This window comes from Buteo buteo, chromosome 26, assembly GCF_964188355.1.
Source record: "Buteo buteo chromosome 26, bButBut1.hap1.1, whole genome shotgun sequence".
Classification (NCBI taxonomy): Eukaryota; Metazoa; Chordata; class Aves; order Accipitriformes; family Accipitridae; genus Buteo; species Buteo buteo.
Window position 1 is genome coordinate 975,344 of NC_134196.1, and position 27,338 is coordinate 1,002,681.

Below are 27,338 nucleotides of genomic sequence, written 5' to 3' on the forward strand. Positions count from 1 at the left end.
CTGCTAGCTTAGACTCTTCCTTTGAAGCACTGGTTCCTCAAATACTAGCGCGTGAGTATAACTTTAGTAAACCGTGTAGTTCCAATGGCCTCAAGGGGACAATCCACGTGAGTAAATAATTCAGATGTGGGATGGAGACCATGGCATTTAGCAGAGATGGAAAAGTTTTCTGTTGGATATTGTGATTTGGTCGGAATTGAGATATTACAAGGGAATATACTGACAGAATGGAGTATCTGCCTTGCAGAAAATTTTAACAGTAGGCTTGAAGGTCTTCAGGGTGTCTAGATCGTATTGATGCGGGTAGATTGACTAGATAGTCTCTGGAGACTTCCTCTAGCTCTGCTTATTCTGATTCACCATAGCAAAATGGAGAAAAAGAGAAACTGAAGCAAAGAAAAATTGCTTTGACTTACTCATTTCCATACATGAAACCAAAGTGCAGTGTGGTTCAACTGTAGTATTTCAATTTATTTTTTTTTGCTTTAAAACTGATATGAAATGTTTCTTTGACTCCAAGATCACCTGCATGTGTGATGTACTCTTTGCACAGATTAATTCTAGATCCTCGAGTTCTGTCATTATCAAACCAATGTCTCTTTCCCACTGCCTTTGTGCTGATTCCAACACCAAAAAGGACCAGCTGTGCTGTAGATTTGTGTCTGTGGGAATGACTATGAAGACCCAACTTTATAGTGCAGGGAAACAAGAACTATTTTTGAACTATCAGTCCAGCCACGGCAACGTGGAGTTCAGCGCAGCTTACTCTGTTTCTGGACTGAGGTTTGTACCCTGCATTGTGCTCCATATTGCTGGAGCAAAATTGCTAGCAACACCCAATTAAAACAAGCACTGAATGTTTACTCCCCATCACTGCCACTGCTTTGACTGCAGCGTAAACGCACCACTAATGACTTGGCCAATGGGAGGGGAAAATTTCGTGTCAGAGCCAAGTACAGAACCAGGAATTTGGGCCATCAGCCAGCTTGTTAGATCACACTGTGTGCCTCTAATGAAATGCATTGATTTGTGACTCTGACAATAACATTTTTAGGAAATCATTTCACTGGCTATTTATTTGTGTGTTGGAGCAGCCTGGTGAGGTTGGAAAACTGAGGCAGACACTGTGCTTACAAATCAAAAGCAAAATTTTAAGAATGAGATTAATTAACCATTGGAATAACTTTTCTAAGGATGTGATGGGTTTTCCATCATATTCTGTTGCACAGTCAATACTAGTTAGTTGTATAAAATATGTGCTCTAGCTCCAGCAGGAGCTCTGTTTATCACCAGAAATGATTGTCTGAAGTTCTTTGGGTTCTGCTACACTTCAGATGAGACTATGTTGTTGTAATGGTCCCTCTTGATGATAAAAAAACCCATGAGCCTGTGACAGCCATTGAGTCTGGGTGTTTGTGATTCTGTGGAGTAACAGACTGAGATCCCATAAGTGGTAGATTTAAAACTGGCAACAATTTTCATAAAGGGGACTACTGAATTACAGACGCAGTCTGCAGAAGTGGACACCCTGCCAATCCTGCGGCTGATAAAATGTACTGTGATGAATTAGCGAGCTCAGAAAGAATTAACCCATCAATAAAATGACAGACTATGTACATTTCAAAGCATCTGGTCAGATCTCATGGAATTTCTTGGCTGCTACATGTTCAGTCAGAGAGAAAGAAATAGTGGGGAGAGTCCATGATCACCTTGTAGTATTTCACTGGATGCCTCAGAAGAGCAGATGGGGATAGGGAGCAGTGGATAAGGTAAGCATTTACCTACTTGGGGGCTGGTATGGACCCTTTCCTGGACTGGCTCCTCTTTAATGTCCTTTTAGATCTATATAAAAAGTTGTCTTTTTCTTATCTGCTTACAGTTTATGGTTGGCTAAATTTCATAAATAACATTTTTTTCGGTGTGCTCAGGTGAACACATCCTAGAGTCGCCAGAGTTTAAATACTCTGTGAAAAGCAACCTCCTTTAAATAGTCTTATGCTGCCTTATCTAGAAATTGAGGCGTCTAGAATCTCTAGTGAGTCCTCAAAGTCTGTGTTGCTGCATTTGAATTTTTTTCTTTCCACGACTGCTTTCCCTGGGTTTTTGAGTGGCTGATAACCATAAAGATTAGAAAAATATCCAGCCAAAACAGACTTGTTTTGAAAAGAAAAAAGAAAAAAAAAAAAGTGGTGATGGGGAGGAAAGTAGTTAGGTCCAAACTGATGGCAAGCTTGTTTGTTCATCTTTAAGAAGCATTTACTTATTCCAGTTCAATCTTTATTTCTGTTCTGCCACAGACTTGATGTCTAGCAGTGTAAGCTGTTCATGTTTAAAAACAGAATTCACCTTTAAATGTACTTAGACTAGGAAAACTATGCCTGGTGAGGTCACTTGCAGAGCAAGAGTTAATGCATCATGCAAACAGCTAAATAAAGGTTACAATCTGAGTGGAATTATTCAGAGCTCAGGGAGAAATCTGGCATTTGCAGTCTGTCACTGGGTTTGCGAAGTCTGGCTCCCTCCGTGTCACTGCCACCCGGAGCCATCCTGCTTTCCGTGTGGCAATAAGGGTTGGACCCAGCGCTGGACGGTCTTCCTGTAAAAACAGCAAAACCAGGAGCAGTGGGAAGTGTCATGTGCAAGGAATGTGTGGAATGAGGGGTGAGTATGAGCCCGCCTTTGTCCAGGTTTCACAGAGCCAGTTCTGGTGTAAATAGCTGCTCTTCTTCCTCTCTTTTCCTCTTCAGGACAGCTGAAGAGCCAAAGTCAGGACAGCAGATGATCCCTGCCACCCCCGGGGAGGATTGCTGCATGGGGGGCTGCGAGGAGCCGTGTGCCTCTTGAGAGCTGCCAGTTAAGTATCGCAGTTTCTGGGCCCTCGCTGGTAAGGGCTTTTCTTTTCCACCAGCAGCCCTGGGAGTCGAGGGTGTCCCTTTGGGGCAGGACACTCCCTAAGTACGTATGTGATACAGCCAGAGCAAAAAAATGCATCACTTGTAAACGCCCGGGCTTTTTTAGAGTTGGCAATCTCCACAGAGGTGTTGTGCTAAGACTGTGTTTTGCATTTCGTTTCCTTGTTTTGTTTCTATGAGCCAAGCGCTTGGCTGATTGCGCAGGAAATCAACTGCTATGGGCATTCACTTCAATGGGCGAACTTTAAACGAGTCACCAGGGACCGGCTGCTGCTGAGTTCAAAGAGAAAGAGACATCCAAAACCTCTAGCCAAGCCAAGTTATGGTGGGAAATATCAAAGAGGAGAAAACTCGAAGGCACAACAGGGTGAAAGACAGATACAGCTTGGTTTTCCTGTCCATAATTGGTCAGATTAAGGAGAGGCTGGAAGGGAGAGTTTAAAAAAAAAAAACCACCATAAAATTTTGCTGAGGGAAGTTTGTTGAACATCAGGAAATGTGCTCTAGTGTTTATGTTCTATGAGCTGTGTGCAATAATCTGGGGATGGAAACACGTTGAGAAAGTTAATATGGTACTTGACAAAATATTGGAAAATATATTAAAAAGAATAGTTCTGTGCAGGGCAGAAGTTAGAGCAAATGCCCTACTAAGCTCCTCCATTCATTCCTGCTTTTTTCTTTCCCCAGTGATTTCAGAAGTCTCCCCAGGCTCAGATAACTCAAAGATAACTCACCCCCGCCATGTCCCCAGCTGAGGTAAAGAAGCTGCGTTCATAGAAATGGAAAAAGAGGAGGATAAAGGGGGGGAAAACATAAAGGGAAGGAACAGAAGTCCCAGCACACGTGAGCAGCAGGGACTCCCAAAACAAAGGCTAGAGAAAGATTGCCATCTTCTGGAAGGATAAATATCTGCCATTATTCAAAATACTAAATCTGATATGCGTATATTTTTTAAACCATAGCATATTTCTGATGAATTTATTTTTAAATCTGAATTCTTATCCCTATAAATCTAATTCAGTCTCATTTCATCAATATATATGCTGTGATCCCAGCTTTAGAAACTGACATAGCATCCTGGATTTTAATGAGACTCTCAGCACACTTAAAATTAGGAACATGTTAACATCAAGGATTATCAGTAGAGAGATGGACTTTATCTGTTCTTGAGCCTGAAACCCAGGCTTTTTTTTACTATTTAGAAGCCAAACTTAAGGTGCCCAGATGCGGAGAGACTCACCAATGAAAAAAAAAAAAAAAAGATTTCTACTCTCCTTTTAAACAGCATCAGCTGCTGTTCTACCTACTTCAGTAAATTAAGTACATCTGTGTCTAACAGAACCTCGTTATTAATCAAAAAAACCTGCAGACTGTCCATGGAGCACAGAAACATTTAGCATTGCTTTCAGTTAGCCCGTCTTAGAAATGATTATCTCTATTAGAGGAGTTTATGCAGTGACGGGGATTAAAATAGCCTCAGAGCTACGGACCATTCTGCTCAGGGCAGGAGGGGTCAGGAGCCCCTGGTAGCAGAGCCCACGTGCGGGACCACGAACCTGTGGGCTCCGTCTGCCGCCTGTGCTGTGCAGGGACTGTCGCGGGCGGTGTGTCACCCAGAGCTGGTGCCACCCAGAGCTGGTGTCACCGGGCTCCCAGGCTCTGGGCTCTGGCGTTGGAAGCAGGGGATGGACCACTGGTGTCCTCTGTCCCGGCAGAGCAGCAGGGCAGGCATGCAGGGAACCTGCCTCCCTCCCTCCCAGTGGTGGTGGGAGCCTCACCCGCTTGGCACTGGGCGAAGGCTCCGTGGGGAAGATGGGGTGCGCGCCTTTGGGATGCTCCTCTCCCTTGCGGTTTGATTCGATGCGGTGCTGCTCCGTGCCTGCTAGTGACCGTTCGTTCTCGTGAGAGGTGATGCTGTTCTTACTTTTCACTGTTCTGATACCAAACGAGGCGTATCAACACCCTCAGGTGTTGTAGGAGCCTTTAAACTTTCAGGACAAGAGCTCAGAGGGAACTTGGGGTGAGTGTGAATCTTCCTGTCTCTCCCTACTAGCTTCCCACATTCATCCAACGTGAAGCTGCTAGGAGCTGGGAAGTTCCAGGTGAACTTCGTGCCTTGGTGCCACTATGAGGGACACCGACAGTCTTCCCCATGCTCCCACCCTTTGAGTTTTGGACTTTTTTGACTTGTGACTGTTTCACATACCTCTGTCACGGCGGTGATGCGCCCATGGGGAGAGCTGGGTTGGCATCTCTTCAGGGTCTGAAGTCCTCAGTCCTCACAGCAGATGCAGTCGCAGAAACTTTCCCCATTTTTTCCTTCTCCCCTTTCTGCAGCTGGTATCCCAGGGCTGGGGGGCTTGTGGCCTTTGCCATTCTGCTGAGACACTGCACGGGGCAAGGGGTGACCTGATGCCAAGGGTGCTGGTAGTTTCTGAGCTAAGGTCACTCGTCCCCTGAAGCACTGGCCAGAGATCCACCAGCTCGCTCCATACAAGCTCCCAAAGAGCCACCACATGGAGACGGCTGGGATCTATCTGGTTTTTACAGAAACTTTCTACTCAGTCAATACAGGTCACCAGTCTGCACTTAATCCCAGCCTGCAGCACCAATCACTTGCCGTATAATCTCCCAGAACAGCTGTGCTGTGATTGCATTGTGGATTACAAAATGACCATTTTCCACAAAACAGCTGCTGGCTGGAGGGATAGCATTTAATAATCACTTGGGGGGGTGAGGGAGGAGGGGAGGAGACAAAGGAGAAAGGGGTTTTGAAGCAATTGGGTTTCTTGGAGGATCTAGAGATGAGCAAACCAGCAGACAAAGCGTGAGTGCCATTTCTGTATTTCTCCTCCAAATTAACAGGACTTCAAGGACTTGCTGCCAAGGTAAATTCAACTCTCTTTCCTTTTGGGGTTATCTAGGTACTGTGGTCAGTTATTGTCAGTAAGTGCTTGGCTTTTATGGAGGGAAACTTTTCTGACAATGTTCTCATGAAGGAGTAGTTCAGATTTGCTTCTCATTCCCTATGTCCTCTGCATCCTTGATCCAGTTCCTTCTTCTGACTCATTTGTTTCTTATATTTTTTTTCCCTTTTTTGTTATCACTTGTTCTGAAATTATATGGCCTTTCAACTACTATCACAAATCAACTGGAGAGAATATTTTTCCCACTATCGAAGATTTAAATTAGAAAAATTATTTTTGTCAATATTATGAGTGGAAAGATTTTTTTTTTAAATAAAAGCATGAGCAAACTGAAACCTGATGACAGAAAATCTTATAATCAAGCATTGATGAAAAACTGAAAAACTTTGTGTACTAAAGGTTTCTATTTTCAGATGAAAAATCATGTTTTTGAGGAGAGCAATTTTATCTGTAATTTCCTTTTCAATCATAAGCCAAATTTTCCACTGAAAAAAACCTTCAGTGAGGAATTTGCCACCAACCTTAGCCAGAAACCTTCACATAATTAACTGTTCCTAGTAGGTAACTGCTCTGTGAAAATGGTGATACCCAACATGCCTTCAGATCATGGAAGTCATTAGTTATGATATCACTAAGATGTTACCATCTCCAGGGTGCAGCATCTCCATTGCTGAAAGAAAGAAATGCTCTGGTGAAGAGAAAAAAAGAAGCCAGAGCATAAAACAATACAGGAATTTTTCAGGAACTGGGTATTTTCTTGCCTTCGACGAGAGTGTTCTGGATCAGTTACTGTTTCCTCAGTGTGATGAGATGCTAATGAAGTCCTGCTTTCCAAGAGGAGCTTCAGTATCATCTTTATTGACCACATTTCTGAGCTTGCTGTTAGCAGAACAAATGCTTCCAACTGCACCACTTTTAGCTCTGGTGCAGTCACAAACAATGCAAAGCTCAGTCTCGTATCGTTTATTTATAGTAGTGTCCAAAGTACGCTGGGCCTTTCTCACACGTTCAGCGTTGGGTGAGTCAACCGAAGTTATGTGAAGAGGACGGGCAGCAAGCACTGTCTGCACAAACTGAATCTATTCATGGGCAAATAGATTTTGAGAGTCATAAATAGGAAAAGGTGGGAGTATCTGGATGAAGTTGTGCCAAACATAGGGAGTGCCATGTGGGAAGAGGCATGCGTTGATGACATGAAAGTTGATGTGTGGGTAGATGACATCTAATCAGTCCATGGAGTGATAAGCTGGGGTTCTCAGAAGTCAGTGCAAGGTTTTGTAGGAATCGTAAAATCTTAAGCTTCCCTCTGAGTGAGAAAGACCACAGGACCCTGGTACACAAACTGCTTTCTGAATTACTTTTTCCTGATGAGATGAAACTGGGAAGAGTGTTTGTGGCAATGTTTGCTCTTAAAAAAACCCACCCTTTGGCACTTTCTGTGAGAGCGGAGACACTGTCGTCCCACCACCCTACCAAATTTCTGGTGTGCAGAGCAGTGCTTGCTCAGGTGGGAGGTGCTGCTCTGGGGTTTGAACTCGAGCTGCCAGCTCTGGATAGCTGGTCTCCCTCCTGAGCAGGTCACTGCTTTGATGTGTGACCTCCAGTGATCTGGGAACATTTTCCTGCCTTTCCCCACTGTGAAATCAATACACTCCCCACCTCCCTAGTTACAGTAATGAACTGCTTGAAGAAGTGTTTTGGGACACTTGGCAGCAAGAATTCTCATTTTGTTGGACAGAGCATTCATCATGCCCCATCTAAAGGCAACACATGGTATTTGGGGAAGTTGGTTAACAGTTTTTTCCTACCATCTCTGAGATGGAGTGAATATGATGTGCCTTTCATTTTGCTCATGTGCTCACACCCCCCGATGCACTCAGCCCCGCTGTGTCTGCTGGGTCACCCGCTCTTCCCCAGTACAGATATTCAGTGTACTTTGAAACGGTTGAAGCTGACCTATTGCTCCACCGCCCTGGCTCTCAGGAAATGGTTCTTCCGTGCTGGGTGAGCCATTGGGATGCTGCGAGGAGGGCAGAGTGCTCGTATCCCCTCCCCATAGGTGCGCGCTGGGAAGAGCTGGGATTCGTAAGGCTAGGTGGGACAAGCGGCTGGTGTGACCGTCCCTCCCGTTTGTGTGTTGTAGATGGAGCTGCTGAAGGGATTTCCATGGAGCCGTGCTTTCCTGGCTGTCATCCTGAACCTGCTGGCTCTCAGCCTCTCCACCACCGCCTTGCTCGGCAGCTACTGGTGCACCGGGACCCAGAAAGTGCCCAAGCCTTTGTGTGGGAAGAGCAAAGCCACCAAGTGCATTGGTGTCCCCATGCTGCCTGATGCAGGTGCTAGCAATGTTTCATCCCAGGATGTGGTGCACTACAGCTGGGAGACCGGGGATGACCGCTTTGCCTTCAAATACTTCCACACGGGGATGTGGCTTTCCTGCGAAGAGAGCATGGAAGGGCCAGGTAGCGTCTTGCCCAGGCAGCCACAACTTCTTCCCTTGTATTTACTCCACGGGAGTTTGGAAATGAAAGGTGGGAGGCTGACAACCCTTGGGAGAAAAGCCTTCGTCATTTTCCCAGATGGCATCAGCCCTGTGCTGCTGTGGTCATTAGATTTCTGTCCTTCACTGGAATGTTTACAGAGGGGGGCAAGGGATGATGGCTGTCTGTCTCTGGTGTGCCCTTCGGTCTACAACAGGGGCTGTGAAGTGCAAGTGGTGGTGGTGGTGGCAGTGACTTTGTGATGGCATCATCCGTCCTGATGTGAACTGGAGTGAGCCTGCTCTCCCTTTCCCTATGTGTCCACTCCCAGTCATGGCTTACTTCATGCTCTCCAGGGCACATTCGTGTCCCCTCAGAAACCTAAGCAAGGTGATTTTATGCAGTGTTGTCAATGTATAGTTATCGATGTGAGGACTGCAATAGTTGGTGTCCTCCTTAGATCACCAAACTGAGAGGTTTTGTGAATAGAACAGGGACTGGACTTTTCTTAAAAAGAGGGAAAGAGAACTACTGCCTTACAGATACAGAGAAAACCTGGAGGGTCTGAACCCAGAGGAACTAAAGTCAGGAGGCAAATTGACCTGAGGATTAGAGCTGCCGTGTTGTAATTTTTTCAGTTGTTTTTGTGATACTGTGGCAGGTTTCAGTTGTGATTTTTTGACCATGTGGGACTGGTGCTGTAAAGCCTGGAGCGTGAGGGGCTGGTCGTGCAACCCATACGAGACCCCTTTGGAGCCTCCCTTCCCCTTTGACTTGCTCCTGCCCAGCCCTGCTGAAGTCCTCCTGCTGAAACCCCTGCCGCGCCAGCACGGGTGGATGCTCTGCGGTGCACAGATGCTCTTTACGGCCTGGCACACACATCAAGGATCAGAACTGACCCGGAAGGTGGCCAACAGGGAGATTTGTATCTAAAGATAAAGTGATGAAAATCGCTTTCATCAGGCCCATTCCCCTGAGCCCACCGCCCTCCCTTCAGCTCTCCCCGAGCACAAATCTCTCACCTTCTTTAACTAAGCCACCGTTCTAGTATAGCATTTCTCATTTTCTTATCTGTTGCTGTCAGAGTTTGAAAATAAAGAACTGGTGAATAAAAGCAGACAGAAGGGGGGTGGGAGCAGGAGGGAATGTGCTTGAAACTCTCATGTCCTAACGAGAGGGCTGTTTCATTCCGAGATTTCCAGACATGCTGCGGAAGGAGATGTGCTTATTTGGGACTGCTTTGGGTTGGGGGTGTGTTTCCATGGTGCTTGTGGGAATGGGACTACGTCCCTTGACAGCTTTCTGTGAAAGACTTGACTGGCCACCGGGCAGCCCTGGAATAACCCCGGTGCCTGAAGGAACCCAGAGAGTGTGTTACATCTGGATTGCAGCAGAGCACGGGGTAGAGCACACAGTCAGTCTCAGTCCCCTGCTTCCTGTAAATCGAGTACAGCCCACCCACTGCCGTGGGTGTTCGAAGCAAGTGCATAGACAACAGCAACAAAAAAGGGGCTACTATGTGCAAAAGGAATTTGAGTTGAGCTGGAGAAAGGATTTCATTATTCAGGCTAATCTCAGGACCAGTTTAGATGAGCCATTACTGAATAACCTCATTAAAGTTCTAGGTGAAGTAGCAAACTGCAAGTTAATGAGGACTGCAGATGGCACTAAATTGGGTAGTGTCCTGAGAGCTGTGGATGACAGAAGTAATACAGGAGATTGGGAGAGATTAGAACTGGGGATAGAAATTAAGAAAATGAGATTCTTACATGAAAAGCAGCAGGCTGATACTTCTGGGAGAAAATACTGTGCCAAGTAGAGGAGAGGACCCTCAAATGCAGTAATGCAGTATGCAGTAAGAAAGACTTACAGATAATAATGATGGACCCTAAGCTAAGACAATAGTTTGCATCTGGCCAACGTAAAAAGCCAAAGCAAGTATGAACACCATTTGTCCAAATAGCATGCCTAAAATGTGAGGACAGAAGACTGTATTTCTGTGTGATTCTCTGCCACAGAAGAGGGACTCACATCTCTGCCATGCAGCATTTCACTTGGGAAGATTTTTTTTTTTTTTTTCTTCTTTGCGAAGCAGTGCTAGAACTGCTCTGCTGAGACTGGGGTGAGTGGGAATTCACATCCTCAGCAGGAGTGGTGGATCTGCAGTCTGTTATAAGCAACACCCTTAATAGGCCTGACCAACAGTAATGTTGTGAATGAGTAGCAACAGATTTTTATATTCACCGGAGGCTTGTAAGATTTACAAATTGCTGAAGTTTTTTGCTGGAAAGGCCACTTCTAGTTTTCCAGGCAGACTTTGCCTTCCCCTACCTTGCCCCAGTGAAGGTCTGGAAAGATGGTCAGAAAGACAGCGGAGGTGAGAAGATCTGATGGGTAGACTCAGGGATGACTGGAGCTATGCAGTGAAAAGAGAGTGAGAGGAAGAGATTTTCTTTTCCCTTTTGTACCCTGCATTGTTTTGCAAACTAATACCTTTGGCTTTGTGTTTCAGAAGAGAAATGCCGTAGCTTTATTGAGCTTTCACCACCAGCAGAGAGAGGTAAGAGCAAATCCCTATACCTCACTGTAGCTGCCCAGTGCACCTCCTTGGCATGGGGGACCTGCAACATTCCGCCTGTGTGAGGACAGCAGGGTGGCTCCCCAAAGAGCCAGGCATGGAATCCTGGCCTCATGGTTGCTAAAGGAGCCAAGATTTCCTCCCAGATATTTGCCTAAGCCTCTGCCATCTGTGAGGTCAGTGCTGGAAACCTCAGACCCCCTCCCATATGAAGTGGGATTTGTCTCATCTAATAAGTTTCCCAGTCTGAGCTTGTCATCTTGCCGTAGTCAGCAGGAAGGGGATGGATGCCACCTGAGGGCAGTCACTCCCACATATGCTAGTGTTGACTCAGTGCTTCAGTTTTGGGGCCTGACTCTGGAAGCTAAATCACCTCTTACTTTGTGATAAGAGGGCATCTGAAAGTTACACCTTCACGGTGAAGTCCTTGTCTCATCAAACACAAAACTTCATTTGGGCTGGAGAGCTTACCCCTCCTGTCATTGTCACAGGTTTCAAATTATCCTGGGGATAACTTCAGTATACCTGGATGTATGTGTACCTATGCAATGGAGATTTTACTTACTGAAAGCTTTTCATTTGGTGTGGGCTTGCTAACTATACCCTGAGATGGAGGCTGGAGGCAAGTCAATTCAGAGGATGTTCCTATGTGAAGGGAAAGGCCTGGGGTGCTGAGCCTGTGTCAGCGTTCAAGCCATGAGAGCAAGGGCTGGAACAAATGCTGGGGAATCATAACAGCCAGCAGGGAGTTGTGTACTTCACATCTTCTTTTTCTGCCTTGTTTCCCCTACTTTAAAAACACTGGCAAAGACTGCTGACCTGCTTTTATAAAGCTATGCGCATTCCCAGGTGAGTGGTCCAGTGCGAGTGGCGTGCAGTGGCATCGCTCTGCAGATTAACCTGGGTCACTCTTGGCACAACAGCAGGGTAGAAAAACCTCCCCCTGCTTATTCTTTTGGGAAACAGTATTCACACAATTCAAATACTGCTGGTGTTACAAGATCATTTTGAAGTCATGCAGATCTCCACTCTGTCATAAAATGAATCCCTTAACTGCATTTACTGAATGACTCTTGCATTTACTACAAAATGCTCTCTTCACAGGGACTAGAAATGCATTTTTCTTGTTTCTCACCTTCTTGTGCTTCACTCCCTGCCCAGGCCTCTGGCTCTGTTGCTTCCAATGTCTTCCTTATAGGCTGTTTTCCTAAGAAAGGAGGTTTATGCAACCAGATTACATGTCTTTGTAAATCTTTCTGTCTGTCCCCCCTCACACTCCTACTGCTCCTTGTCTAATTGCAGCCCAACATTGATAGAAAGGCCATGGTCTGTAAGGCATTGAGCTCCCACAAATTAATTGGGAGATCACCGTGAGCTTAAGCATGACACTCGTAGTGACACTGTGGTCTTATCAGCTCTATCACCCGCTTTCGCCCCTTCCTGCACATAGCATCATCTGAAGATGACCTTGGCCTCCAGCGCAGCTGCCATCATATAGTTGGGGCAGCACTGGAGAATGCGGTGTGACTGCTGATTGCAGGCTGGGCTGGCTGAGCTGCGTGTGTGGAGAGCAGCTCCACATTACGCGGGCAGCATTGCAAGACCAGATCGCACAGCACGTGTGGGGAGCCTGGACTCACAGGGATGATGCAGAGACCTCTGTGCACGTACGGTGCTTGCAGCCTCCAGGACGCTTTTGGCGGTCTGACCTCTAATGAAGTAGTCTCCCTGATCGTGCTGCAGCAAGGAAGCCAGCTCCTTTAAGCAGGGAATGCGGCTCATCAGTTTCTGCTAAAGAGCTGGGTGACTCTGTGGCACTAATGACGTTGAGGCGTCAAGTCAGTGCCACATTAATGAGGGTTTTCTTCACACTCCTTTTCCCCAGTTGAATGTCTCCTCTACGGCCATGAATAGCTGCTAACAGTAGTGTTCACAGTGCTGCTTCATTTGCCAGATTAATATTTCTTCCTCAGTGAATCCTGTGCTTTACCACAGCCCAGCGTTACAGAGTGCCTTTTCTCTTTCTCGTCCAAGTCCTACTGCACAGGGAGCCCCACTCATAATCCCAGCATGAAAGTACCTGCACTCTGTGCAAGCAGCAGGGTGAGTGGTGAACATTATTGCCCTAGCTGGATATCCACCCCAAGGAACGTAGTTTCTTTTTAATTGGGGTTTCAGTGAGAAATACAGGCTTGCAAGGGGCTTCCTGAATTCCAGAGGCCAGGTCCCAGCCACAGCTGTGAGTGCACCATCCAGTTCTTTACTTAACCAGTTGAGTCCCAGGTTAAAAGTTGTTTGCTTCCATTGGTGTGATTCGAAACCTACTCTGAAGGTCACTACGCTAATGGGTAAGAACCTTCTAACATCCAGCTTGGATGTGTTTGTGGCCAACCTATGACCACTAGGTCTTGTTCTAATACTCAGCAGCTTTCCCCCACCTTTTTTCCCTTGGTTTCCTCGTTGCTGTTTATAAATAATGCTGGCTTCTTTACAGACAGCATTTTAGTTCCTCTCAGCTTTTCCCATGCCAGACTAGCCAAGCCGTCTTGTGACAGACTCTCTGTCTCCTTCAGCATCCTTTGAGCCCTTGTTTACAGCCTGGGGGGATTGCTTTTGGGTGTTTGTTGTTTTCCTTCTTTCCCTTCTTTCCAGAGGACATCCTTCCAGGATTGGGTTGGGAAGGGGGAATACTCTCCCTTGCACAAGCCATCCTGCATTGATGTGAGAAGTCTCTGGTTCCCGGCAGGAATCCTGTGGCTGTCGCTGGGATCAGAGATGCTGTACATCAGCTTGCTGCTCATCAGCTTCATCCTCCTGATGGTGGAAATGCTGCATACTGGCAATCCGGTCTGTGGGCTGAAGCTCAACGCCTTTGCTGCTGTCTCCTCGGTGCTGTCAGGTGTGTTGCTGCAGGCTTGGAATCGCTGCAGCAGGAGAGCCTCCTCTCCCATGCAAGGCTGAACTATGCTGCTCTGGCTTCTGATGTAACTCCTTCGCTTTTTTGCCTTTTGTGTCCAGGTCTCCTTGGGATGGTGGCACACATGATGTACACTCAAGTCTTCCAGGCAACGGTTAATCTGGGACCGGAGGACTGGAGACCACACTCATGGGACTACGGCTGGGCATTCTAGTGCGTGAGCTCTGAAGTCATCTTCACCTCCCCAACCATTTGGGCTTCAGCCATGCTACACCTGCCAAAACCCACCTCCTCCTTTCTTGACCTTCTGTGTTTCCAAAGATGGGTGTACCATGGTTCTCCTACTGCTAATCCCCTGTCTTTGCCTCATTCCCTGCTTTAACAAACAGTTCCTGAGTTACTTAAATGAGTAGCTACCAAGGACTGGCACAGAAATGGGGTCACACCTAAACGAGTGCCTTCAACCCTGCTGGCTAACCAGGTTTGCCCCTACGCTGGTTTACCGTTTGGTCTCAGCACTTCCCTGTGTGCAAAGGCCAGTGTCACGCTTGTGATGATGCTCTCAAACACGCCTTGTTTTTCTGCAGTTTAAATGAGTTCCATGCTGGTTTGGCATCTTCACTAACCAATGTCCAGAGGGCCTATTCCTGCAGCACCAAGCCTAGACACATGCTTAAAGATGTGGACACTGTAGCCAGGAAGAGCAGCTGCGAAAAGCAGGTGGCTCAGGGTTTCTTTCTCTAAAGGCTAAAGAAGCCAACTGCAGCCAATATGCCAGAGCTGACTTGAAAAACAGCGGGGTGAACCTTGCAAGTGCCCATGGAAAGTGCAGGCTCAATTTGCAATGCTGTACTCACGATGCCCACGTTGATTCTTAAGACTTCAACACTCCAGTGCCAGATGCCAGCTGTGGACATCAGCACGGCCATCTGGTTATGCTCAAGCGGGCATGCCTCGTGCCAGGAAGACACCCAGCAGCCCTGCAACTTAGAGCTTGCTTTCAAGCTGTGCTGTCCTGCTGCCCTTTTATTTTCCCTGTATCCCTCCCTTCCCCGTGACAGGGATAACCAGTATTTACCCCACCGATCTAGGAAGGACCTTGTGGTGGGATAAGCCCCAAGAACTGTAAAGTTATGAGCCTTAGTCTTTCTAGTTCATGTCCATGCCCAGCAGCTTCTGCCTGGCAAATCAGGGTGTGTCACAGCGCGTGCGGTTCAGCTCCTCACCTCGCTTGGCTTCTCACAGCACGTGCTGTTCTTCTCTCTCCTGTAGCATGGCCTGGGCATCCTTCACCTGCTGCATGGCCTCTGCCGTCACCACGCTCAACACCTACACCAAGACGGTGCTGGAGTTCAAAAGGAACCACATCAAGGGCTACGACGGGAGCTTCAAGGACCAGCCTCAGCACCACCAGTGCTTCCTACAGCAGCAGATAAGCAGCTACTACGAGCCCCACGACAAGCCCCTCCATTCAGTCTCTGAGGGAGTCGACTTCTACTCTGAGCTGCAGCAGAAGGTGCTACAGCGGGAACCAGAGCTGGAGCTGGATGAGGTCTTGGGACAGACAATCGGGGAGGATCGCTGTTAGGGACGAGCGCGCAGGGGCAGAGCAGCGGGGTTTGGGAGGCACGAGAGCTCTGAGCGGAACACCAGCACCACTGTTAGCAAGTTCTCGGGGAGCAATTCCTGACTCCACGGTTTGGGGAGCGGGAAGAGAACACCAGGGCAACAGCAGTGCCAACAGGAGCAGGGTGGGTCCTCCCTGATCACGGTTTGATGGTGTCCTCAGCTGGGACGGGGACTGGAGGGACACATTGGTGCCAGCCGTCTCCAAGCACTTTCAGACAGGATCGAGGCAGATGTCCTAATCCCAGCAGTACTGCGCCTGGGAATAGTCAGTGCCATCCAGCTGGCAAATTGCAGTGGTGGTGTCACTCTTTGGGTGGTGTCACATTGGTGTTCCAGCAACCCCCCCAGGCTCAGTGCTACGGTGAAGGGCATCGGTGCTCATATTGATTGGCCGTAATCCTCTCTGAACACCTTATTTATTCTTCATTTCCAGGCCCAACCCCCTCTTCTCCCTGCCCCTAGATTAAAAGTGCTGCTGCAGTAGGAATGGGAGGTTGCTTTCAGACATCTCCCTCCTGCTCTTTCCTATCTGTAATGACACCCACATGCTCTCTTCTTGCTTTTACCCCCAAAATCTCCCATTCTGAGGTACTTTCCCATCTGTCTCCTTCTACTGTGCTTCTCCACAACCTTTAAGAATCCTTGGCTGGGCTTTTGCTTTTTTCTTTGTTTCTCTTCACCTTGTCCCCTTTTCTCCATTGTAAAAATACCACAGACAATCCCCAAACCAAGCAAACTCCTAATCTCTCAAAGGTGAAACACTGGTTCACATGACACATGATGCTGTACAGAGTATTTATTTGCTCCACTTCAGTTCACAGTTCAAATACATTTTCCCAACAATATACAGACAGACTCTTTATTCACAGTGGGGATGTGTGTGTGTGCAGGCAGGGTGAATTCACATTATGGAGGAGCTAACATCACTGCACTTGAATATCAATTCTCTCAGGAAGAACCTCAGGAGAATAGCTATTTCAGGTAACAGCCGCTTCACCTTTCCCAGCAAGGTGGTGGCTAGACAGGAGGGAAGGGGCACTCCTGTTTAATCCTCATATGTTACTGGTCCTCACACTATCAGTCCCTACTAGGCAGCTGTATTAACCAAGCCGTCTGGAGGAAAATGCCAGGCCTAGAGCCACTGCTACAGTTGTGCTAATATATACAAAGCTATTTACACAAAAATACCATTAAACATATACAAACTGTTCACAGGCTCTGACATTAAGAGAGCAGGGCCCAAGGACCAGCCTTGGGACTTACAGCTAATCCTGAAGTGCTATCCTGGAAGCTTTATAGGGAGATGCAGGGACAGAGAAGGGAGAGGGTGATACAGCAAGGAGAGGTGTCAAGAGCCCAGGAGAGCAAAACCATGGTAGGTATGCCCATATGGAGGGAGTGTCAAAGTCCTGCCATCACCTCACCACTCACAGGGAAGTGCAGGGAGGCTGGAAGGGCACGTGTCAGCAGGAGGATGGAAGAGTCCTTTGCAATCCTCATCTCAGCCTGGCTCTGCCTAACGTCAAAGGTCAGACCGAGAAAGGCATATCGGGAAGACAGTTCCTACGTTGTTGTCCTGTGCTGTGGAGAGCTGCTGGAGCAACAAAGTGGTTGCTTTTTATATGGTCATTTATATTACAAGAAAATTCATGTAGATGCTCTGCAACTACAACACAGGAGACTGATGGCACACTCAGAGGCACAGTTCAAAGCACTAAACACACTGTGAGCAAATGTGCCCTGGGGGTAGTCTGCTCCTCCTGGAACTGCACATAGGACTGGGCTGGCAAGGGAATGGTTGAGCCCAGAACAGGGGTAAAATGCACAGAAAAGCTTTCCAGTTCTGCCTCTCTCTGAGCCTCTAAACCCAGAAGCAGTGGTGTGAGAATCAGCTTTGCTGTGACTGGATCTAGTGTGATCTCCACAGCGCCAGCAGGGATCTATCCCAAAAGGGCTGTGATGCATTTTCAAAGGAGGACTCAGCCCATTGGACTGCAGCGTGATGTTACAGTGACACTTTGGCTTCAGAAAAAGTTTAGGGATGGACAGAAATACGATGTGAACCTTTTTGCTTCTACATCACCCGCATGAACCTGTCCTGAACTTGGGATTGGGGAAAGAAATAGACATGTACAAGGGCTGGCAAATGCTGTGGGGACCATCTTTCTCAAGATCAGGTGATTCAGCCAGAGAGCTAGTTTGTTCTTGAGTTTGGGGACAGAATGGAGAAGAGGGCTGAGAGCACAGGAAAGGTTGTAGGCAAGACTAGCCCCGCAGGAGCCAGACAGAGGCTTCTCTCCAAAAATATAAAGATTAAAGCAGGTGGTGTCCTTTAGCCACACCATTTGCCTTGAGTCATCATGGCCCACTCTAGGCCTAGAGCTTATTTGACTGCCTGGAAATACTATCTGGACATAAAAAGGAGTGTCCTCAATCTCATTCATAAATTAAACATACAAAAAATATACATATATTGTATAAATTGATACACACATATATATATAAAAAACCTGATTTTATATATATATATATGTATGTATGTATATAAATTCTAAATTCACATTTCTGTATTACCTGGAGGGAAGCATGCAAGAACGGCATATGGAGGGGGAGACGCTGAACAAGGTTCCTCTGGTACAGGACAGGTCTGCCCAGGACAAACCTGCCTCCAGCAGCATTCCCCAGAGAGCTGAAGAAGGGGGAAGTGCTTTTAGTCCCTCTACACAGCAGTTTTCCTGAAGATCCACAGAGCAGCTTCCTGTATTCCCCATACAGGCCACGGGTCCAACCAAAATCTGAGGAACCACCAGGCTATAGCTGCAGATGGAAAGGCAAACAAAAACTTAGGCCAAAACCTATTATCATCCAGTCTGGTAGAGGAAAGTGGTAATTCACAGGTCAGCAACTGAACTTGGGCACCACTATATGGAGGACCCTTGTCTGCCCATGTCAAAACAAGTGATCCCTGTCCCACCTCTCTGTTCCTTCTGTGAGTCTCTCAGTCCCTTATCATCAGCATCCCTGGTTCTAAGATCCTCCTCCTTGTCCAACTGCCAAAGTACAGCTGGGCCCCACAATCTGTCCAGCTTACGCCCAAAGGGGCAGTGAGTCATCTTGGAAACAGACTCTTTGCATCCCACCAGGCTCTCTGCATCTCAAAGAGCACCCAACTGTGTCTGGAGAGAAGAGATCAGATGTTTTCAATGGCCTGGATTTCATTAGGGATTCCTGAACAAACTCACCTTTTGAGGAAAGTCAACAAATTTCAGCCGGGCAAGAAATCGCCTCACTTCTCCACGGCTGATTTTGGGAGTGGTGGTGTCCTTTAGCCACACCATTCGACCTTGACTCATCATGGCCCACTTCAGGCCCAGCTTGCTGACCGAGAGAAATCCTGGCTGTTTTTCAGAGGTTGCAGTTGTTGTCACAGTGATGTGAAATGCATCCTTCTGGAGATCGTTAATTCCAACTGGTCCATCAGAAAAGGGTGAGAAAATATTGGTGAGGAGTAAATGATTACATTTCTTCCAAAAGAAATCTTACAGTGTTTACTCAGTCAAAACATCCACTGGACTGAGGGCATATTCAGTCTGACTTTACAACTCCATGGACCTTAGTTAATCAGGGAAAATTATTATAAATTAAAAATTTTCCATGGAAATAAAGTGAAATTTAGATCAGAAATGGAAGGGTTTGGTTGCAGGTGATGTTTTTGAGCTTGACATAGGAGATGCACATACTTCAATAATGCAGTTCACTTTCAGCAGCTATTGTTTTACCTCTGCAGAAGGGGAAATTGGTAAAGCACAGGCAAGTCAACTCACTCCAGCCACTGCAGAATGATCTGTACAGACCTCAGAAATCCCTCAGGTGCTACCTTTAATGGCACTACACCCCATTGTTTCTCATAGCTACCTCCCCCTCCATATTTCTCTTAGCCTAGGTAGTTTCTCCTCCATTTGTACTCACCTGCTGAAGCAATGACTTTGTCTGTTGCATTAGTGAGGTCCAAAAGGACTGTAGGAAAAACAGGATGGAGGAGATAGAGGTGGTGCAGCCCTGGGCGCTCAGGTCTGGGACCAGGTTGCTGTTGGAACAAAGGACAGACAAAAACGTTACAGCTGGCTAGCAAAGAGCCTAGCTTTGCCAAATAAATAAGTTTTCTGACACTGCCCTGTCTTTACATGGATCAGAGAATCAAAAACTATATGGTTTTACAGAGATGAAATCCTGCAAAGTTTTTTTTCTAAAACATAATTTGCTCCACAACTTCTGGTTGGTAAAGTTGAGATCTGACTCTGTCAAAGCCAGCTTGATGGGTGAAGCTACAGTCTGGAAGTTTGAGTCTCCCTGCTGACTTGTGTGCCTGCATGCAGAGAAGTAGTGCTCTGGGGCTGGGAACAAATCTGCAGTAAAAATATCTCAGTGTTGCAGAAAAAAAATAAAATTCACACAGAAAGGTTTGATTTTGTGGATGCAAACTTTCTGTCCACAAAGCTTTCTGGTGAAGACTTTGCACACAAAACCTCCTGCGTTCAGGCTCAGAGAATTCAGAGTGTCAAAGCAAGAGGAAAAGATGTCCCTGACAGCTGCCTTCTATGGCAGGTTTAAAGTTCAATTACATTAGGAATATAAGACAGACACTGCACGTGCCTCAAAGTGAAGAAAGGATGCTTGCTCACCAAACTTTGTAACACAGGCTGTGCTTCATCAGCCCAGAAGAGAAAAACAGACTTCTTGTCCAAAGTCATGACTGACAGCGCATCGAGTTGTTGCTTCTGCCATGGGAGTTCCTGGTTCCAAACAGGGAGGCCGGATTTGCCATCTATCACCACCACCTCAAGGCAGGGGAGAGACCTAGCATTAACAAGTGTCCAGGTGTGGGCGTACAGAGAGCCCCCTTGCAGTGGCATGGCCTGTGCTGTTCTCTTTCATGCCTGTGGCCACACAGTGATGAGTGTCGGCCACAGAAATGGGAAAAGCAAGGAGCAAGGAATGATTGTCCCAGGGAATGATTGTCCCTTTCTACCCAACCCCCCTCACTCCTATGCTGCCACTGCCCTCCTTGCCTTCGCTTGTTTTACCTTTTTGTTCCCATCTCCGGTCTGTGCTTGCAGCATGAAGTCCAGAGTTTGGTCAGCACCAAAGTAACCTGGTACAGGCTGGCTGCAAATGTGAAAAAAGAAACACTCAGTGCCGTGGCAGAAAAACAGGGATTTCAGATGGAGGCATCACAGTTGCTTTCATCCTCCATTCTGTCTCTTAAAAAGGCAGGATTTGCCGTGCTAAGAGACCTTCAATCCACTCAGAACTGTTCTGTCAGGAACCATTTGTTGGTGGATCAGAAAAGTGAAAAACTATCAAACAGCCTATGGTGCTTGTTAGCCACACTTCATCCATATGGGGGACATCCCTTGATAGGCTGTGTAGACACCTGTCTACCATCCTGAGACATGACTCTGCATTATTCTTCCCTTATCATGAGAAACTGTAGTTTTGCTATGGTCAGAAAAAATTGCCCAGCCCTTTCAAAATGCATCAGCACATTTGACCTCCTGCTGAAAGTGTATTTCCCAAGCTGCCTTAGCTGTGAAAAATGGCTCTTAATATACTCACCATTAATGTCAGCCCATGATTCTTTGTTTTCTTACTTCTGGCAATTTTACAAGCCTTTTTATAACCTTCAGCATTTTAAATGAAGTCCCCTCTCATCCTCTCCCTTCTGGGTGACATAACACTATTACTTGAATCTCTCTCATTATAACTCTTTTCTAACCATCTTGCTTGCCTTTGGCTTTCTGACTCCTATCTCTGTCTTCCTTAAATTCACCACAGCTAGACACAAGGTTCTAAATAAGCACAAACAACTTCTCAAAATTCACAGGATCAGAGATTTTATGGCAAGGCAGGTTCATCAGAATATGTCTTCCATCCTCTTGTTTATGACAGATTGCTGTATTTTACCCAATTAACCAAGTATCAGTAGGCTGACTTTGACTAGATCTACCAGCCACGAGGCTTGCTATGGAAATACAAAGATGAGATGAATTCACCACTTCTCGTGACAGTCAGTTCTAATGATTAATCTCACCCAAAGAAACAAGCCCGCATTTTCATTTTCTTGAACATGAATGCCTTTCGCTCCAAGGCACTTGTTCTTGCTGTGGCAAGATTAAAATGCCTGTTAGCCCCTGTTACTTACACATGCTTATGAACTCACCTCTCAGGCTTCTCTTTGATCATATAAACCCACTGACTTAAATCTTCCATGCTAAAGCATTTTTTCCAGCCCTTTTCTCCAATTTTTTCCAGCTTCCCCTTTAAAATGTGCATACCAGAATGGCTCCTGAACAGCAATGCCGCAGTACAGCAGTGGCTTGACTATTTATACTTACTACATCAAACAATGTCATTTGATTTACAGACACCTTTGGCAACCAGAACCAATGGCAGTATCATGGGATGCTCCTGTACCTTGAAAGCTCTCCAGTAGCAAAAAGGAAGTAGTAGGTAGCTCTATCTTATGGGCACAAACTTAAAACCTGTCCTAAGGTGCCTCTTCTCATGTCCCTTATGGGTTACAGTCAGCAGCAGATCCCACAAACTTAATGCAGACAGACATATGTATTTTAGATGCTACCAATCAACTGAAAAATCCCCTGGGCACTTTCTCAAATGAACCAGAAGGCTAGTAATTATTCCTGCCCAACAGTAATCCCCACAGCAACCTGCTATTAATCCTCTCTCATCTGAAACATCCATTTACAACACAATTTTCAACTGCTTACTCAATTTCATGGTCTCTGAACTTCACCCTTGTTTTATGACTACTGATTCTCCTTTATGGTTTTCCAGGGATCTTGTCAAAAGGTATCTGGAAATGCAGCACATCTGCAGCAACCAGGTTGTTTTTCTCAGAAACTGTTCCCAAAGGGCTGGACTCAGTCTGCCTGGCTGGAGTTGTGTGCTTGGGGCAGGTTTACCCAGGAAAAGGGGAGGTCTCAGCTGGCTCTGTAAGCTTTGTCTGATGAGGAACTGAGTTTTGGTCTGTTTGACTCTGTGGCGACATCCCTGAGCTGGATTTGTCCCCCAGCCTGTGTTGCTTAAGCAGAACTTCTCTAAGTCCTAAAAAACCAAAAAAACCCAACCCTCTTAAATAAATGCTTGTCCACAATATATTCAGTCTACCAGATTTGGCCTCTCTTAAATCTGAGAAAACAGGCAGTCCAGGACTTCAGCACAGTGGTCTTGAATAGGAATTGCTTTCATTATTTTTCAATGCCTATCTGGCAGCTCCTGTACATGTGTTGGTATTCTTGTCCCTTGGGAGGTCATGGAACCAGAAAAACCAGGGCTGGAGTGCAGCAACAGGGAATACTAGTTGCCCAGAGAGGTTGTAGAGTCTCCATCTGTGGAGATATTTAAAACCTGACAGCACACAGCCCTGAGCAACTTGTTCTAGCTGAGCCTGCTTGAGCAGGTAGGCTGGACTAGGCAACCTCCAGAGGTGCCTTCCAACCTCAACCGTACTGTGATTCTGTGAATGGAACAGGTAAAGCAGTTTTCAACCGTTTTGATTTGAACCCACAGAAATTTTCCAATTAGTGGGTCCATTTAGAAATTTCTTGCATATAACTGATTTTACAGCATCTATGAACTGGCTTTGCTTAGTCAGTACACACTTACCCTTTAAACTAGACCCCAGACACATCCAGAAGACTGCAGACTCTGGGCCCAAAACACTTTTAGTCCATCTCCTTTCCCCATAGCATAATCAACTAGCCATAAGCCATTCCTAAAGCCATTGCTTATGTCACCCATCAGCCCTCAAGAATGTGGATATATGAATATCAAACCTAGTTGTACACCGATTATTTTTGCTTAATGAAGTTCCAATGCCTGCTTCCTATAGATGCTCTTTACAGTCAGGTAACACTGGGCTGAGAGCTGCTTTCTTTTCTCTACATAGCAGAGCAAGCAATTTGTTTCCCACATAATTTCCCTGAACTGTGCCCAACTACCCTTTGCAAATATTTAATACGGGGCAAGCTGAAATTGCTGGTTATTATCAACCCATGAGATCTGGCAAATTACTTAATTTCCATGTGTGAAATCAGAGGATAAGCAGTATTTTTTTAAGGTTTACATTTAGTATAGATGGTGTGCTGACTGCCATCAGAGAACTCATTTTCAACTTTCAAGGAACATTAAGAACTGTGGGCCATACTCAGACACCTTCTCTAAATACTTAACATCACTAATGCAACAGCTCCTCTCCACTGAGCTGGCAATTGGCAGCCCTGGACAGCAGATGGGCTGAATCACACACCAGTAATTCCCTGAATGTCAGTGCCACAACATTCCCATGACATCTATGTTGGGTATTTCAATCAAGCCCCTTATTTGTGACCACTCACAAGCACACAGATCAGGTTTCCAGCCTTCTGTTCCTTGCTCCCCCTGCCCTCCTCACTTGCTCAGCAATGCATCTGCACACCTCCAGTTCTTAAGATTTCTCTGCAGACTTGGAGAATTCTTCTCAATTGCTTTCTAAGGAGCACATGTGCTTACAAGTAAAAGGCAGGAAATGGTACAGGAAGAAACAAGACAGAAAAATATTCCCAAGTATGTAACCTGCTGATGTTCTGCAGTTCCAGGGTCCAGCGGGGCTCCAGGTCCTGTCCCCGCAGTAGGATCAAGCCCTCTTTGGTTGTGATGAGCAGGTTGCTGCAGTTTGTGTCAGGTGTCTTCATCGTCTGCAGGAAGTCAACACCCCCACTGGGACAAATGGAAAGCAAAGAGGAGATTCCGAGGCTTGTATCTGCACATCTCAGCACTAGCTGCCTGCCCACATGGCAATTCATCCTACCAAAGATTTGAATTATTCTTGCAGAAGCCCATCTTCTCCCCAGTGATGGAGCTTAGCTCCCTGTGGGGGTTCCTCAGTTAAGTTGGCTAAATTCAGGTGTGGGGTCTTCTGAACATCTTTAGTTACTATAAAAAGCACAGAGTTTGGGAGTTCACATTTGTTCCCTCCCTTTATTCCTATCCAGGCTGACCTTGACCACAATTTGGCAGTAAAGGAGCTGAGAAATCCAGGTCCACAATGCTGTACACAGACTGAGCTTCCCAAAGGGACTCCATTAGCTGGGAACACCTTTTTTTTCCCTCCAGGTATGCATAGTGGGTGGAAGAAAGGAACAAGGAGAAGGAGAAGCAAAGGATTCCCTTTTATCATACTCTGCACTTCTTTTGCTAGGACAACCACAGGACAGGGAGGAAACAATGGGTTCCCCAGAGTACTGTTATCAACTGGTCAATGAAAAGGACAGTATTCTACTTCCAGAGGGAAGCAGAAGGGACCATCTCCAGGAGTACTAAGAGGTGCCTACCCTCCCCTTCCTCTCCCAGCAGAAGCAAGATGACAAGTCCATCTCCTACCTGTAAATGTCAATGAGCTCTGACAGGTTGACAGATCTGCGCTTTTCCCACTCTGGCTCCTCCTGCTGTGGCATTGCAGGAAAGCTATCCCGGTTTCTGGCTTGGGTAAAGATATCCCTCAGGGCAACTGCTTGAACATTACCTGCCAGGAAGAGTAAAGATGAAGAGTCTTTCCTGCAAAAGTTAACTCCTTAGTAGCATGGAGGGTCCTTGTGACCACTGCAGTTGCGGCAGAAGGCAAAGAAATGCCGAGAGCTGGAACTTCCCTGGTATGACGAGCCTTTGGGAAACTCCAAGGTATTCCAGGCTAGCAGGTATTGGTGCTCCTGCACTTTTCTACACCATGGCAGTGAGACTTGTTCCCACGCCTTCTACTCCTAGCTTTACAGCAGAAGGTATGGTAGAAGTATCCCAGGGATGCTCTGGGCCTTTTTAGGTAAAATGAATATTTTCTCAGTAAGTTGAACTGCTGGAAAGGCACGGTCCATCTTACCAAAACCAAACAGGATGTAGACGGCTCCCTGGCTGGTGATATGGACTTCGGGGCCAATCACTTTCCCTTCTCCATTGGTGCTGTACTTCACAGGCCCACCTAAAGCAGTCCCAGTCTTTCCTGACACCAAGATGAAAAACACATCAGGCTGCAAAGAGAGAGATGTAGAGATTTTTAGCAATGGTTTCATGCACTTGTGCTCTCAGAATCTTTCCTGGTCCCCACAGCACGAAGCTCCATTGCTCTTCCCCCCTCCCAGCAAGGTCTGGCTAGTGGTCTCTTTCTCTTTGCTCAGTCTCACTTCCTGAGCATCTTACATTCATGCTTTTCTCTTGACTGCAAATCTATCAAAGATGGAAGGGACTTCAAAAACCTGAACTCCTCTAACATTAATGCCAGAATTGTAGGGAGGGATGAGCATAGAGGAAATCTGCATCTGAATTAATCACACAAGTATTTCTTTCTTCTGGATAAGCTGAAAGCTCCTTTCTCCAGAGATCTATCTCAAGACAGCTCCCTACACTGCTCCTAAACACCCACTTCAAACCAAGCCTTCACTGAACAGAAACAGGTAATTCTCAAGTCTAAGCCAGGGGTAAATAATGACCCTTCTGTTCATTCCCAGCTGACTAGAAATGCAGGTAGTGTCATTATTGCTTAATCTCACTGTTCTGACCTGACAGAAAAAGGGTGCTTTTCAGGGAAATCTAAGGGAATGAAAATTAGGGGGCTCTTGCAGCTCCTATTGCAGCCTTTCCACATCAGGCTCCCTGTTCTTCCTCTAGATAGTCAAGGTCCTTTCAAACCTTCAGCAGGGATATGCTGTACCTGTGTCTCTTTGAGAGCCAGAACAACAATATCCCTAATCCCATCTCCATCTACATCTGGAAGAGTTGCAGCTGGTGCAGCCAGGATCCCACTTGAAAGGTGGATGGAGTTCAGCGTCCAAATGGTCTTGCCTGTAGGAAGAACAGGATGAAAGAGACCTGCAGCACTTGGGGAACCAGCAGGCAGCCCCAGAGGGTTCCACAAAACCTTCTTAAGAAAGGAGCAAAAGAGGTTGTTCCCCCCATTCTCTGAGAAGAGGAAAGACAAACTGGGGCAAGCTGCAGTCTAAAGCAAATTTCTTCCCCCCAGCATTTCTTCAGGTTGTCTTTGAGTCATGCCTCAAGTCCTGCTGTGCTTCCTTCTTAGCCTCTCTCTAGAAAGACCTGAGCCCCAAACAATTCCTGAAACAGCAGAGAATATTTGAGGTTCACTCGTGGAGGAAGAGCCTAAATGAGAGTGCTGTTCTGCAGGACAGCAGTTGTTTTCCTCAGCCAGCAGTAAAGCCTGGAGGTAGATGCCAGGAAAGGGAACAGATGGGCAGTTCTGATATTCAAAGTGAAAATCTGTGTCTCAGTTAAATTCCCAGCAGCAAACAGTCACTCCAGCATGGCATACTCACTCCACCTCAGGGTGAAAGCATGTTAGCAGACGTGATGTCAAATGGTTCAGCAGTCCAGCATGGACCCAGCTGGAAACTCACTAAAACCCGATTTGCAAACTGGCAAATAAACATGTGAAAAATGCAAAATGAAATTCAATGCTTTTACTTTTCCATGATCCTTTTGCCAACATTTCTGCTTTTTTCAATTAGAGTTTAAAAATGCTTTTCCGCTGTTGCTGCTGCATAGGATAGGGTTTTCCCTTGCATGACAAAGGAAACCAAAGGCCACACCTGCAAACACTTGCGCACATTAATAACTACTACTGCTGGTAAAGGGGACAGCCTATGGTCCTGACCACGCAAACATTGTGCAAGTAATCTGGTCCCTAAAAGCATCTGAAAGGTAAGTGCTGCTGCTCATTGACTGGATCTGCCACTTAAACCCAAGGTTTCTTGTATGTCTCCATTCTCTGTTCTGATTCCAAAAAAACTCCTATACCTACTTACGACTATTTCTGCCAGTGAATTAATG

At 46.4% G+C, this 27,338-nt stretch overlaps 2 protein-coding genes across 8 annotated transcripts in view; one reads left to right on the forward strand and one right to left on the reverse strand.

The window, feature by feature from the left end:
* GSG1 (germ cell associated 1) lies at nt 1–16,237 on the forward strand. 6 transcript variants are annotated; one of them, XM_075058162.1, is made up of 9 exons: nt 1–51; nt 2,490–2,661; nt 2,748–2,853; nt 3,600–3,668; nt 7,983–8,301; nt 10,832–10,879; nt 13,644–13,796; nt 13,916–14,027; nt 15,087–16,237. In XM_075058162.1, exons 4-9 carry the CDS (start codon nt 3,654–3,656, stop codon nt 15,400–15,402), a joined length of 963 nt encoding a protein of 320 aa, XP_074914263.1. In that variant the 5' UTR covers nt 1–51; nt 2,490–2,661; nt 2,748–2,853; nt 3,600–3,653; the 3' UTR covers nt 15,403–16,237. The 6 variants fall into 6 exon arrangements, with proteins under 6 accessions (XP_074914263.1, XP_074914262.1, XP_074914267.1 ...); XM_075058161.1 differs by having other exon boundaries at nt 2,490–2,853; XM_075058165.1 differs by lacking the exon at nt 2,490–2,661 and having other exon boundaries at nt 4–51.
* FAM234B (family with sequence similarity 234 member B) overlaps nt 16,225–27,338 on the reverse strand; it is a 21,992-nt gene continuing 10,878 nt past the window's right edge. The window contains exons 5-13 of one of the 2 annotated variants that reach the window (XR_012654508.1): nt 26,206–26,336; nt 25,378–25,525; nt 24,885–25,026; nt 24,078–24,221; nt 20,528–20,609; nt 20,097–20,281; nt 19,413–19,530; nt 18,686–18,912; nt 16,225–18,260 (exon numbers count right to left, since the gene is read on the reverse strand). Coding sequence is in view for 1 of the 2 variants with exons in the window: in XM_075058160.1 (XP_074914261.1) it covers nt 18,255–18,260; nt 18,686–18,912; nt 19,413–19,530; nt 20,126–20,281; nt 20,528–20,609; nt 24,078–24,221; nt 24,885–25,026; nt 25,378–25,525; nt 26,206–26,336 (1,154 nt within the window). In the remaining variant the exon portion in view is untranslated. The remainder of the gene's footprint in view (nt 18,261–18,685; nt 18,913–19,412; nt 19,531–20,096; nt 20,282–20,527; nt 20,610–24,077; nt 24,222–24,884; nt 25,027–25,377; nt 25,526–26,205; nt 26,337–27,338) is intronic. The other variant, XM_075058160.1, reaches the window with a different exon arrangement.

Coding starts and splice junctions, on each gene's coding strand:
- GSG1 (XM_075058161.1), top strand. Junction 13,797..13,915: donor TGTCTCCTCGGTGCTGTCAG/GTGTGTTGCTGC, acceptor TTTTGTGTCCAG/GTCTCCTTGGGATGGTGGCA. Junction 14,028..15,086: donor GACTACGGCTGGGCATTCTA/GTGCGTGAGCTC, acceptor TCTCTCCTGTAG/CATGGCCTGGGCATCCTTCA.